This window comes from Ambystoma mexicanum, chromosome 12, assembly GCF_040938575.1.
Source record: "Ambystoma mexicanum isolate Mex_15411 chromosome 12, UKY_AmexF1_1, whole genome shotgun sequence".
NCBI lineage: Eukaryota > Metazoa > Chordata > Amphibia > Caudata > Ambystomatidae > Ambystoma > Ambystoma mexicanum.
The window spans coordinates 413,517,448-413,530,652 of NC_090936.1; the positions used below are offsets into that span (position 1 = coordinate 413,517,448).

The window sequence follows — 13,205 nt, forward strand, 5'->3', positions numbered from 1 at the left end:
CTGAGAATTTACACCACCTACAGGCATACATGGATTTGGAGACTGTCCTCCGAGCAGATAGGAGCATGTCCAGGACGCCATTCGGCAAATGCCATTCCTATCTCAGCAGCCAATCGTGAGGGTTCAGGCAGCTGAGGTTCATATGGAGGACCCACCCCTCTGACTCGGAGAGCAGATTCATCTTCATTGGAAGGTGACAGGGGCAGATGGACATGTCCAGCAATTCCAGTTACCACATCCTCCTGGCCCAGTCTAGAGCGATCAAAATCAATGTGGACCAACACCCGTGGAATGACAAGGAGGCCAAATGTCCACTTGACTTTCAGTGCATCCCTCAGAGCACCCTGTTGAGGAAATTCCCTGGAGCAGAACAACTTACACTTCCTGTTCATAATGGAATCGAAGAGGTCTACCTGAGGAGTCTTTCAATGGGAGAAAATCTTCTCCAGAGTTTCCTGGCAGAGCTTCCACTCATGGGAGACCGAGGTCTGTCTGCTTGAGGCATCCACTATGATGTTTTCCATCCCGGTGAGGTGAGCCACTGTCAGACACATGTTTTCCAGAGCCACAGTCATATTGCTTCTATGCTAGGAACCCACACAAACTCGCTTGCTGATATAATGTATGGCCCCTGTATTGTCCACCAGGACCAGCACTATCTGTCCCTGGCAAGAAGGAAAGAAAACAGAGCCAGGCTGATCGCCCTAGAATCCAGCAAGTTGATGTGTTCCCGAGACTCTAAAGGAGACCACAGTCTGTTCAAAAACAAGTCTTGTAGATGTGCACCCCAGCCGTTCAAAGGCTCATCCGTGACCACTGTCAGATGGGGCCAGTGTTGCTGAAGCAATGTCACCTGTAGCAGGTTGTCTCTCAGGAACCACTTTGCAAGATCTTGAGAAACTCACAGAAGCCTGCAAAAGATGTGACATGTTCCAATGAAACTAAGACCAATTAAAACTGGGGTGCCACTGAAGCAAACTCATACACAACAGAGCCACTGACACCACAAGAATGCAGGTGGCCGTGAGACCCAGCAAGCAAAGGAAGGCATGTTCATAAGCTCTAATTTGATGTGTGTAAGCCCTAATTGAACTTTCGTTCTGGAAGGGCTTGACAAGCCAAATGGCTCGACCACCTTGGCCATCAGTCATTGAAATGAAGTCTGTGGTTTCCACAGAGACGGCGCCAGTCAGATGGTGAACTCCAGGGAGTAAACCACTAGCCTCCTGTAGGTTGGAAGCCATCTCCAACAGCTCCTCTCCTGCGCCTTAAAACTCTTCCAGAAAAGTCGCTACTTCTCTAAGGCATAGTGTTTCCAGCTTAAAAGGGACAGGTTCACCATCTTCATCAAAGATTTCTCCTATCTTTGAGATTAATATCCCCGTAGGAAGCGGAGTGTGCCCCAGAGAAGTACCTGCGTCACTGGTGCTGATCAGCGCTGTGTGGGGTGGAGCTGGTACTGGATGCCTGAGCACTTAGGTCAGTGCAGCGACGAGTCCTCCCCCATGGGAGCAGGGTCCATGCTGTAGGTGGTGGGTCATGGCCTTGTACCGGATCCCTGCCAGCTCGTCCAAGCGCAATGGGTCCTGATGGTGCAGAGGCCAAAGCTACCAACCAGGGGCCTTACCAAAGACGTCAAGCATCTTCAGCCAAAATACCTCCCATTCCTCCCGAGTCGAGGACTGGGTGGGAAACAGTAGCTGGGTAGATGCCATTTCTGAGGAGTCTTTGGAATGGTGACTCTTCTATGACAAAGAAGAAAAGAAGGTTGGTGCTGAGAGGAACTGCTGGGTGAGTGGGACCTCTTGTGGTGCGTTTTCTTCATCTTCTCTTTTTGGTCCGTGGATCAGTCTTCCGACTTCTGTTCCATGCACAGGATCTCTAGGAGGGCTTTTGTTTTCTTTTCCCTTATGTAGAATATCCTATGGGGTTCAGAGACCAACATTTATCATCTGCAGTCTGTGGAGGGATGGAAGCCAGAGGCCTTCACAGGATTCAGCATGATGTAAACATTTGAAATATCGTGTTCCTGAAGCAGAGTGTATGGAAGTCTTAGTTACTTACCTGTAACTGTATTTCTCCAGCATTGGTATCTTTCATAGATTCACATGCTTGAATATTCCCCGTCGTCAGACTGGGAATCCTCGGTGATAAATTTAATAATAAATTAAAAAAAAAAAAAAATATACACACATTGCTACCTAGCAGTGCATGTACATAGCCCATTATGGCCTATGAGCCATTTCATTGTGTAGTCCCTCCACCTCACTTTGGTCCTTTATGGCCCCAGCCAATGAGGTGGCAGGGCTTAAGCTCTGCCCCCGGCAGCCATCTTTAGATTTTGAACCGTAGAGATTACAGTATGATGGATGCCGAGCATAGGAGCAGCCTCTCAGGGGAGGCGGGCCGGCGCATGTGAATCTATGAAAGATACCAATGCTGGAGAAATACAGTTACAGGTAAGTAACTAAGACTTCTCCAGCATTGGATCTTTCATAGATTCAGATGCTTGAATAGAATACCAAGCAGTTAAAACATGCCACCATTATATATATATATGCATAAATACAGAAAAAACATATTTCTGATCAAACCTTTACCATGCAGCAACACAACGGTTACATACTTCGGGAAAGGTGGGAAAGGAGGCTGGTCCTACCTTATACAAAGAGATGGCGGAGCACTGCCTGTTTAACTGCAGCTTCTTTGTTGGTATCTTCAGCCAGGCAGTAGTGTTTGGCGAAAGTATGCAGAGTGCTCCACGTGGCGGCTCTGCATATGTCCTTCAATGCCACACCTGCGTGGAATGCTGTTGACGCCGCCCTTCCTCTGGTGGAGTGCGCAGACGGCGGTCTAGTTAAAGGGTCGCCTTTCAACTGATGGCAGTGGGTGATGCAGGACGATACCCAGCGTGCCAGACTTTGTTTAGATATATGCTGACCCTTGGTACGGCCAGAGAAAGAAATGAATAGCCGGTTTGAGGAGCGGAACTCCTTGGTTCTTTGCAAGTAAAACTTCAACACTCTAGCAACGTCTAGAGAATGTAATGTTCTTTCCGCTTCAGAAGCGTGATTCTGGAAAAAGGTTGGTAAAACAATGCGCTCCGTGAACGACATCTCCGAAAGTACCTTGGGGAGGAACTTCGGGTGAGGCCTTAAGATGACGCGGTCCTTCTGGAACAAAGTAAACGGGGGTTCAGAAGACAAAGCTTGTAACTCACTGATCCTTCTGGCTGATGTGATGGCTATCAGGAAAGATGTCTTCCAGGACAAGAATTTCATTTCGCATCTGTGTATGGGTTCGAAGGGAGGTTGCATGAGGGCTGTTAAGACGGTGTTGAGGCTCCATTCCGGAACTGGTGTAGGTGTAGGCGGATAAGTACGCATCAGTCCTTTCAGGAAGATTTTAACCGCTGGTAAGGAAAGTAAGGCTTGCGTCACCGCGGTTACTGTGTAAGCCGCTATGGCTGACAGATGGACCTTGATAGAGGACAGTGAGAGCCCTGACTTAGCCAGGTGCAACAAGTAGGGCAGAATCTGATTAACCGAGGCCGTGAGGGGATCGATTGCAGAGGTCTCGCACCATTTGGAAAACCTGGTCCATTTCCTGGTGTAGGTGACTTGCGTGGACGGGGCTCTAGCGGCCCTGATGATATCCCAGCATTCCGATGGTAACTTTAGGTGCATCAGTTTGCGCTGCTCAGGAACCATGCTTTGAGAGACAGGCTCCTCGGGTCGTGGTGGAGGACCTTGCGGTTCTGTTGCGTCAGTAGATATTGATGCGTCTTGAGACGAATCGGGGGTTGACAGGATAGGTGCCTCAGCGTCGGGTACCAGACTTGCCGTGCCCAATCCGGTGCAATTAGAATCAAAGAACAATCCTGTTCTTTTACTCTGCGAAGTACCCTCGACATGAGGGGAATGGGTGGGAAGGCATAGAGGAACTTCCCCGACCAATTCACTGAGAACGCGTCTCCCAGTGATTGGTGCTCCGGGTATCTTGAAGCAAATCTCTTGCATTTTTTGTTGTTCCTGGTGGCAAAAAGGTCGATCTGCGGATGGCCCCATAAGGTAAATATCCGTTGGGTTTCTTTTTCGTCCAGCTCCCACTCGTGGGACGCTGAGTATTCTCTGCTTAGCCTGTCCGCTAGGACATTGTCCACTCCTGGAAGATGCTCTGCCCTGATCTGCACCCCGTAGTGCAAGGCCCATGCCCAAAGCTGTTGGGCTTCTTGCGACAGGATCTGTGACCTCGTGCCTCCCTGCTTGTTTGTATAGTGCATGGAGGTCGTGTTGTCTGTCTGGACTGTAAGAACTTGACCAGCTATAACCGGTAGGAAGGCTTTCAGCGCCAACCTTACGGCCCTGAGCTCTAACACGTTGATGTGGAGCTGGGACTCTTGTGTCGACCAAGAGCCCTTGGTTTGGAGGTCCGCAAGATGAGCGCCCAAACCTGATGAGGAAGCGTCCGTCCTCAGCAGAAGGGTCGATGTCGGTACTTGAAACGGCAGCCCCTGCAGAAGATTCCTCGGAACATTCCACCATCGAAGGGCCTTGTGCAACGTCGATGGAATCTGGACAATGTCTTCCCAGCCTCCGAAAGCTTGTTTCCATTGGTGGTCCAGAGCTTCCTGCACAGGTCTCATGCGAAGCCTGCAGTTCGGTATGAGGAATATGCATGATGACATCATGCCCAATAGGGATTTGTAAGAGCGTACGGATGTTGTCTCTTTCTGTAGGAAGTTTGAAGTTGAGCGTAGAATCGCTGCTATTCTTTCTGCGGATGGCCTCACTCTGGGAATGCTGGTATCGAGTTCGGCTCCCAGGAAGAGAGCTACCTTGCTGGGAATAGGGCAGGATTTTGTCTGGTTTATGGAGAAACCTAACTCTTTTAGGAGGTTGACAGTCCTCGACACTGCCGAGCGAGCCTTTGCAGCGGAACTTGCCTTTATCAGCCAATCGTCCAGGTATGGAAAAACGTCCGTTCCTGCCCTCCTGAGACTTGCTGCTACCGGCGCCAAGCATTTTGTGAAAACTCTCGGAGCCGATTTTAGCCCGAACGGGAGCACTCGAAACTGAAAGTGAAGCTCTCCCACCGTGAACCTGAGGAACTGCCTGTGCGCTGGATGGATCGGTATATGGAAGTATGCGTCCTCCAAGTCTAAAGTGGCTAAGAAGTCGTGCTTGTTTAACCAAGGTAGCACCCCTTGTAAAGCTACCATCTTGAATGTTATGCGCTTGATAAATTTGTTGAGTGCCCGCAGGTCCAAGATGGGTCTCCATTGACCGTTTTTCTTTCTGACGAGGAAGAAACGGGAGTAGAAACCTTTTCCCCTCTGAGAATAAGGGACTGGTTCCACTGCTGCCTTCTGGAGCAGTTTTTGCACTTCGGACATGACCTGTCTTAGCATATGCACTCTGCGAGATGTTGGAGGCAGGGAAGGAGGTTGGTCCAGAAATTCTAAGGTGTGACCCTTTTGGATCACCTGTAACACCCATTTGTCCGATGTAATTGATTGCCAGCGCTGGAATAACTGGCTCACCCTTCCCCCCACCGGGGTGTGGTGAAGAGGGGAAAAACATTGGTCGTCAGTTTTGCTTGCCTTGTGACTTCCCTTGGGCGGAGCCACGTCTGCCTCTATGGGCGTATCTGTTGGATGACTGATATTTATTGTCTTGGTATGTGCCGCCTTGTGCTTTTTGACCATACGAGGAACGACCGTATCCTCTGAACTTGGAAGATGAGCCTCTAAAGGGACCAAAAGACCGATGGTCCTTACTTTTGTCCTTTAAAGAACTGATGGCTCTGGCTGTGTCCGTGTCTGTCTTGATTCCCTTCAAATGATCGTCTATCTTCTTTCCAAAGAGATCTTGTCCATCAAACGGCATGTCCAATATCTGCGCCTGGACTTCAGGTCTAAAGTTAGTAGCCTTCATCCAGGCTTGCCTTCTGAGCACTGTGCCATCTGCCTGAAGCCTGATTCGGCCACATCAACCGCTGCGTCGATCATGTGATCCGATGTTGCTTCACCATCCGCGATTATCGATTTTGCCTCCTCCTGGAGCTCTGGTGGTAATTGTGTCGCCAATTTAGACATGCGGAGCCAAAGCTCGCGATCGAACCTTGCGGTCATGGCCAGCGCATTGCCCGCTCTGATTGTAAGCGATGCAGAAGATGATACTTTCCTGCCCATGGCTTCCAGTTTACGTCCGTCCTTATCCGGTGGTGCCGACAACGGTGAGGAGGGGTTGGCGAGTTTCTTTCTGGCCGCCACTGTGATAACCGAGTCTGGTTTCGTATGACCTCTCAAACAAAGAGGTGCCGAATCCGGAGCTTTATATTTCTTTTCTGGCCTGGACACCAGCGCCGGAGTCGATAAGGGCGTGGATAGGATCTTGGATCCGGAATCCCAGATGGTATCGAGGAGAGGAATTGTGGTCACTGTCCTCCTTCGTTTGTCCCTGTGCTCATAGAGCACTGATTTCCTTTCCTCAGAAGAAACCTGAATTTTAAACAATTCTGCGGCTTTACCTATAATGGTGTGGAAAGAGACGAGATCATCCGGCGGTGAGGCCTTGCCCGGCGAGTCTCTCCTCCTTGGCTTCTCGATTACGTAGTCATCCCACTCACTGGATGCGTCTGGCTCCTGTGTTATTTCTCCTTCTTCTGGTTCCGAGAATTCTCTAAAAGGATCCTCCTGCCAGTCTGATACCGAGATGGTGGACGGTACCATAGTGGGGTCCACATCCGGAGATCGCGGTCTGCGCGATGACTGTGGCGACGGGACTCTTGTAGGTGAAGCACTGTGGGTGCTGCTCCTTGGTCTTCGAGCAGGTTCCGGTGATCCCATCCGTTTTTGCGGTCTACTCCTGTGAGGAGAACAACCAGATGTGCCTGGAATCGGAGATGACTCTCTAGGAATAATTCCTGATTCTATGGGATCAATCGGAATTTGCTTCTCCTTTTGCCGCCTGTAAAATTCTTCTACAATCCTCTGCACGGATAACATGAGTATCGGGTCATGAGGGTATTCGGATTCTCCCGTGGACGGTTGCCAAGGAGGGCTGTATTGTTTAGGTAAGGGACCGGTGGACTCTTCCATCACTTCCGCATCAGAGAATTCTTCCTGAAGAATTACATCCGGAAGTTCTGCCATGTGACCCAAAGGTGAAAATTGCTGTACCAGTGGTTCAGCTTCAGTATTCTTCTCAATGACATTGCTTTCAATGACAGGAGTTTCAAATGTGGAAGGCCGCAATTCCTCAGTAATTTGCGGTGCTATCTTCGTCAACAAACATCCCGTATGAGATTTCGTCGACGACTGAGATTTTCCCGTCGACGAGGGCTTCGCCGTCGACGACTGAGATTTTCCCGTCGACGAGTGCTCCGCCGTCGACGACTGAGGGTTTGCCGTCGACGAGAGCTTCGTTTACGAATGTGGAATGCGTTTCGTGGACGACTGCGTCATGGATGAATGCTTCGTGGACGATTGCTTCGCGGTCGACGTGTCGGATGACGATGATCTTATTGTCGACGATGTCTTAAGCGTGGTCGTCGTCGTTGCTGGTTTCGTCGACGGTATGGCCGATGACGGGCCTTTACCTTTCCCTTCATTCATGGGCGGTTTCCCCGCCGACGACTGCCCCCCCCCGTTTTTTGCAAACTCCTCCTTACCGCTGGAGGCAGATTTTGCAGACTTCTTCTGGCTTGGTAAGTCAACTGGAGGCAGAAAGGGTATCAATTCCAGCTTCCTCTTTTTGGACTTGGGAGAGGAACTCCTTTCCACTGAAGAGGCCCTTCTCTTTGAAGTTTGTCTCTCAGATGGAGTGCTGGATTGGACAGGAGCTGTTCTGACAGACTCTTCGTCCGAAGATTGATCCCTGGATTCCAGGTAAGAAAGGAGTCTTCTATGCCTGTCATGAAGGGTCTTGGTGGAAAAAGTTCTACAAATCTCGCATTTTTTAATGTCATGTGGGTACAGACAATAAATGCAATGCTCGTGGGGGTCTTTGCTGTAAACCAATTTCTTTTTGCACCTCGTGCAGTCCCTGAACAGGGAAGGCTTCCTGACAGCCTGAGGTGCCTCCATTTCTGAAGAGAAGTTCAGTCGACGATTTTGAGAGGAAAACAACAAGTTTTGTCTCCCAGGTTAATTGGAAACAAAGCCCCTGAGAAGGGGAACAAAATGGAATATATTTACTAAATATATTCCACACAAAAGTAGAAAGAATTTGAAAAAGCTCAGAGAGCTTGAGGATTCCCTGTGTCTGTTAGACTGCGGTGAAAAATCTAAAGATGGCTGCCGGGGGCGGAGCTTAAGCCCTGCCACCTCATTGGCTGGGGCCATAAAGGACCAAAGTGAGGTGGAGGGACTACACAATGAAATGGCTCATAGGCCATAATGGGCTATGTACATGCACTGCTAGGTAGCAATGTTTGTATTTTTTTTTTTTTTAAATATTACATTTATCACCGAGGATTCCCAGTCTGACGACGGGGAATATTCAAGCATCTGAATCTATGAAAGATCCAATGCTGGAGAAAAAAGGAACTACGGTCATGAGGTGAGGCACATAAATATATGACTCACCCAACGCCATATACAGCGTAGAGACGTCAAGCACAGCCACACTGCGCCCCCTGGTGGCAGAGAGGATTCAAAAGAAAAGCTGGGCTGGAGATAGATTATCATAGATGAGGAATTTATGGGAGTAAGGAATACACTAGAATTAGGGTTTTTCTCTGTAGAAAGGCTCCTCACCTCGTACAATACAACAGAGATCCTAAGAGTACTGCGAAAAGGGAACGGGAAGTAGGAGTATTAGATCTCATGCAACTGTTTTGGTGTAAGCTATTCTGAGAGGTTTTGATCTCATAAATCATAATATCCTAAGGAGTAAAGACACTGGTTTTCTATTAAGAACATTTAGCATTAAAACAATGTTATAACATTGAATACAGGTTGCCTTGACTTACTTTTTATTTTAAATGTGTTCCCCCAAATGCTCCTTTTCACCTCCATCCCAATCAATCAGAATATTCATAATGTTATGCTTTATGATGAAGCTCCTATGATGGGAAAGTAGGGTTCCCATTTACATTGCTATACTGGTACCATAGTGTGGCATTCAAGAGGTATGGCTCCGGTACGAAATGATGGACATGTAGTATGGTTCACTAACCTGTTATCAGAGGACACCCATGGAACAGCAGAATGTATACCTGCGGGCAGCATGTGAGCACAGCTTCCACAGCATCATCTGTCAGGTTTACACAGCGACCCATGTGAATCTCCTATGGGAAAAATATACTTGAATAGAAACATATTGGCAGCAGTTAATTTAACAAGACAATTTGTTAGCAGATAAAGACTGGCAAAGCCCATACAGTCTACCTGTTACCACACCTCTGTATGTTGGACATTCAGACATACATGCTTTTGAGCTTTAATCTTGATCACTCCGTGTTATTGTTGCCCTGGATGTGCCCAATAAATCGGAGAAAGGGTTTCCAGATCTAGACTGGGTGCAAATGAGATGTACATTTGAGGAAAAAAACAAAGCTTGGAGGCGAATACTGGGTGTTGTTCTAGTCAAGTGGGCCAACAAAGGACTTCACACCAGGTGAAAGTTTAGAATAGGTTTCTTTTCCCCACAAAAACAAAACTTGTTGGGGTACAATACAACCCAAGGCTTCTCCTAGACCCATTAAGACTGCAGTCATTGTCCTTTCCTCTGTCTTCTCTTTTCCATAAAGGCACGGCTATATTCAGCGGCAAACAGTCACTCACAGTTTTCTGGGCTTTACAGTCCCCTGCACCTCTTCCTTGGCTTTTCATAGTGTCCTTATTGGCTTATGTCTTGTTGGTCCTCCTGAACTTGTTAAATACCTTTCATCACCACCATGGTGCCATCTGTACAGAGGCATGGCATTAGTATCTTTTGCAATTCATGCAATGGCCTCCTCGCCATTCTGCCAATTGCTACTATGCCCAATTTCAATTCTCCTCTTCACCTCTACCCTTCTCATATTCCTTTCCTCCTCTGATCATACCTCTCCCCGCTTCACTCCCTCCACTCATGTTTCCTGGCTCGCCCCACCACTGTTCTCTATTCTACTTCCTCAGTCTCTTCTTTCCACCTCCTCAGTGGTGGCTGGTGAAGTTTTTAAGTAAAGCTGTGTAAATATTTCCAACAAATATGCCTGAGTGACCGAAGGTAGCAAGGGACCTTCAACCCATCAATGGGGGCTCAGGGTGATTCTCCCCCCAGAGAAAATATTTTGAATAATGGGTTAAAATGGCATATTATACACAACACTGTCTGTGAAGAATTTTTGGGTAAATAGCCACAGACATTTTGCAGTCGATTTTGTAGGGTTAACTCATGAAAAATCCAATAGATTCATGTCACAATACACACAAGCATTTCCCAACGGATTTTCATATTTGCCAGTATAAAGAAATGTTCATGCTGGCTGTGCCCATACATTTCCAAGCTGGCTCTGCCAATATATGGCAATATCCTGGCGTAAGAACATACTCCTGCTGGCTTTGCCATTAAAAATGCTGTACCAGTGTAAGAAAGCATCCCCAAAACTGGCTGCACCAATGTAGTCCAGTCTAGACACGTAATAACACGTATCAGTATTATAGATGCCCAGTAAAAAATGACACGCCACATTAAGAAATTATAGCTATACTAGCTGCACCAAAAGTGAAATGCCGGTAGTATTCCCCATGTCATTACCGGCCAAACACACATTTACAAAACATTCACTCTGTCATTCACACACAGCATAAACTCGCTCATTCATACACGCATTGTAAAGGCATAATGAAGCAAGACAGAGACAACAGATTCAAAGTTCAAACAAAGTATTTTATTTAACTTAAACGTCAGGATGGTTGAAGGCCTAACTTGCCCTATTCTACTATTTTAAGGTGGGATTTCCCTACCTAAAGAAACTAAGGAAAGTCTGGGTCAGAAAGTTCAACTTAAAAGTCTGTGTCCAAAACCTATACTTGTCCTCACAACTAAAGCTAAACAGTGTAAAGGGATGGCAACAATAAAAAGAAGAACAAGTTACTTACCAACTGTAACGTTCTTTCGATTGGATGTTCCTCCCACGCATTCCTCATTTTATGATATTCATATCCTAGCTCTGCTGCTTCGGAAAAAAAATGTCACCAGAGGGCGCTGTGTTCGAGGCCGCGGAGTCGAAGTACCTCGAGAGCCGCCGTCGAGTGTCGACGTCATCCGCTGTATAAAAGGCTTGAGCAGCGCCCGTTACCTCAGTTCTGTTTGTATGGTGTTAATGGTCGCATCAGCTGATCAGGTTTAAAGTCCTCAGGCTCTTAAGGAAGTTAGAGTGCAACTGGCATAAATTGTACAGAGGGTTAGGATGGGAGGGTCGATGAGGAACACGTGGGAGAACATCCAATCGAAAGAACGTTACAATTGGTAAGTAACTTGTTTTTCGAATGGATTGTGTCCTCCGACGTATTGCTCATCTTATGATTACTCCCATAGCAGTGGTAATTTTGGAGGTGGGAGTACTAGAAATTTTAATAATGGACTGAATGAAGGACAGCTTTTGCAAATAGTCCCTCTTGATATGAAGTAGAGTCCAAGCAGTAATGCTTTACAAAGGTGTGCATTGACGACCAGGTGGCCGCAGCACAAATATCCTGCACCGGGACAACCCTCTGAAGAGCTGTGGAAGTTGCCATTCCTCTGGTTGAATGAGCCCTTAATCCATCTGGAGGCTCTTTCCCAGCTAATCTATAGCATTCAGAGATTGCTAGAATTATCCATCTGGATAGAGTTTGTTTAGACACTGCAAGGCCCAATTTGTGCCCAGTATACCCAACAAATAGTTGGTCACATTGTCGAAGATTTGCCAATCTGGAAATGTAGAAACTGAGAGCCCTTTTTGGGTCCAGTCTATGCAACCTTTCCTCTTCCTTACTAGCGTGAGGGGGAGGATAAAAGGAAGGTAAGATGGTTTTTTGTGACAGATGAAAATCAGAAACTATTTTAGGCAAGAAAGATGGTTTGACTTTTAGAATAACCTTGTTCCTATGGAAAATGGTGTGAGGTGGCTTACAAGAGAGTGCCTGCAACTCACTTACCCTGCGGGCTGATGTTATAGGTACCAACAGAATTGTCTTAAGAGTGAGAAGTCTTAATGGTCAAGAATGTAAAGTTTCGAAAGGGGTTGTAGTATTATTTAGTGTGTTTTGGGAGCGCAGCACCACTGCATGGGATCAATGTATTACTATAATGTGGTACAGCAAGTCATTTGTTGCCAGTGTAACATATGGACATGTAAATGAAGACAGGTTACACATTGTAAAAACACATCATTTGTTCTCAATAATTAGTTTAAAAGCACACAATTTCTTTTTTCTTTTCTCACCTGAAATGCCTCTATTGCAGTAGACACATTAGATACCTAATTAATTAATGTCATTAACAAATACTAACACGATTCTAACTTCTTAATATTATAATGTGTTCTCCATTGTCAAAATGAGGCAGGCTGAGATTCATTTTAAACGGGTGTGCAGATTTTTTTTTCTTCTCTCTTTGCTCTGTCCACGGTCTTTGCAGGAAGCAAAAATTTGAATAGCAGGAAATCAGCTGATACAGTTTCTTACTGTAAAAGTGAGCTATTGTTTGAAGAAGGAGGGTATGACATGATGGACTTTGATTGGGTATACGTCACTTTAGGGGCTGTAACAGAGGTTTCTTGGAGCATCTCGGGGAGGGAGAAAGGCAGTGGACATTTTGCAGAACTTCAGTGAAGACTTGGCTGGAGTTGCTGTGGGGTCGCCTGGCTGGACTGCTGGAACGCGTTGTTCCAGTGCACTGATGACCTTCGGAGACTGGAGTGTCCAGTTAATTAGCACCGGCTTGAAAACAAAAGATTGCAGATTGGAACTGCATGTTCTAGCTGGGTGCTTTAAAAAGAAGACCCTGAGCCACTTATCGGAGGCGACCAGCCAGGAGATCGCGTGTGGGAGAGCTACAAATAGCTGGTAAATATACGAATGAAGTGAGTTTGCTGTGACGGACAAATTATTTATTATTAGGCAGGCAGTGTAGCGATAGTCACTATTGGGGAGTCACCGTGTTTAAATGCCACATTCTAATGTTGCCATCTAAACGCAAGTCAATTGATGTACTGTTTTTTTTATTGTT

At 46.8% G+C, this 13,205-nt stretch overlaps 1 protein-coding gene across 4 annotated transcripts in view; it reads right to left on the reverse strand.

Annotated features, from left to right (window-relative positions):
- Window positions 1-13,205, reverse strand: part of AMN1 (antagonist of mitotic exit network 1 homolog) — a 1,280,950-nt gene that overhangs the window by 146,061 nt on the left and 1,121,684 nt on the right. For all 4 annotated transcript variants that reach the window (XM_069628559.1, XM_069628557.1, XM_069628560.1 and 1 more), the window contains one exon: window positions 9,183-9,294. In XM_069628559.1, the coding sequence (XP_069484660.1) occupies window positions 9,183-9,294 (112 nt within the window). The remainder of the gene's footprint in view (window positions 1-9,182; window positions 9,295-13,205) is intronic.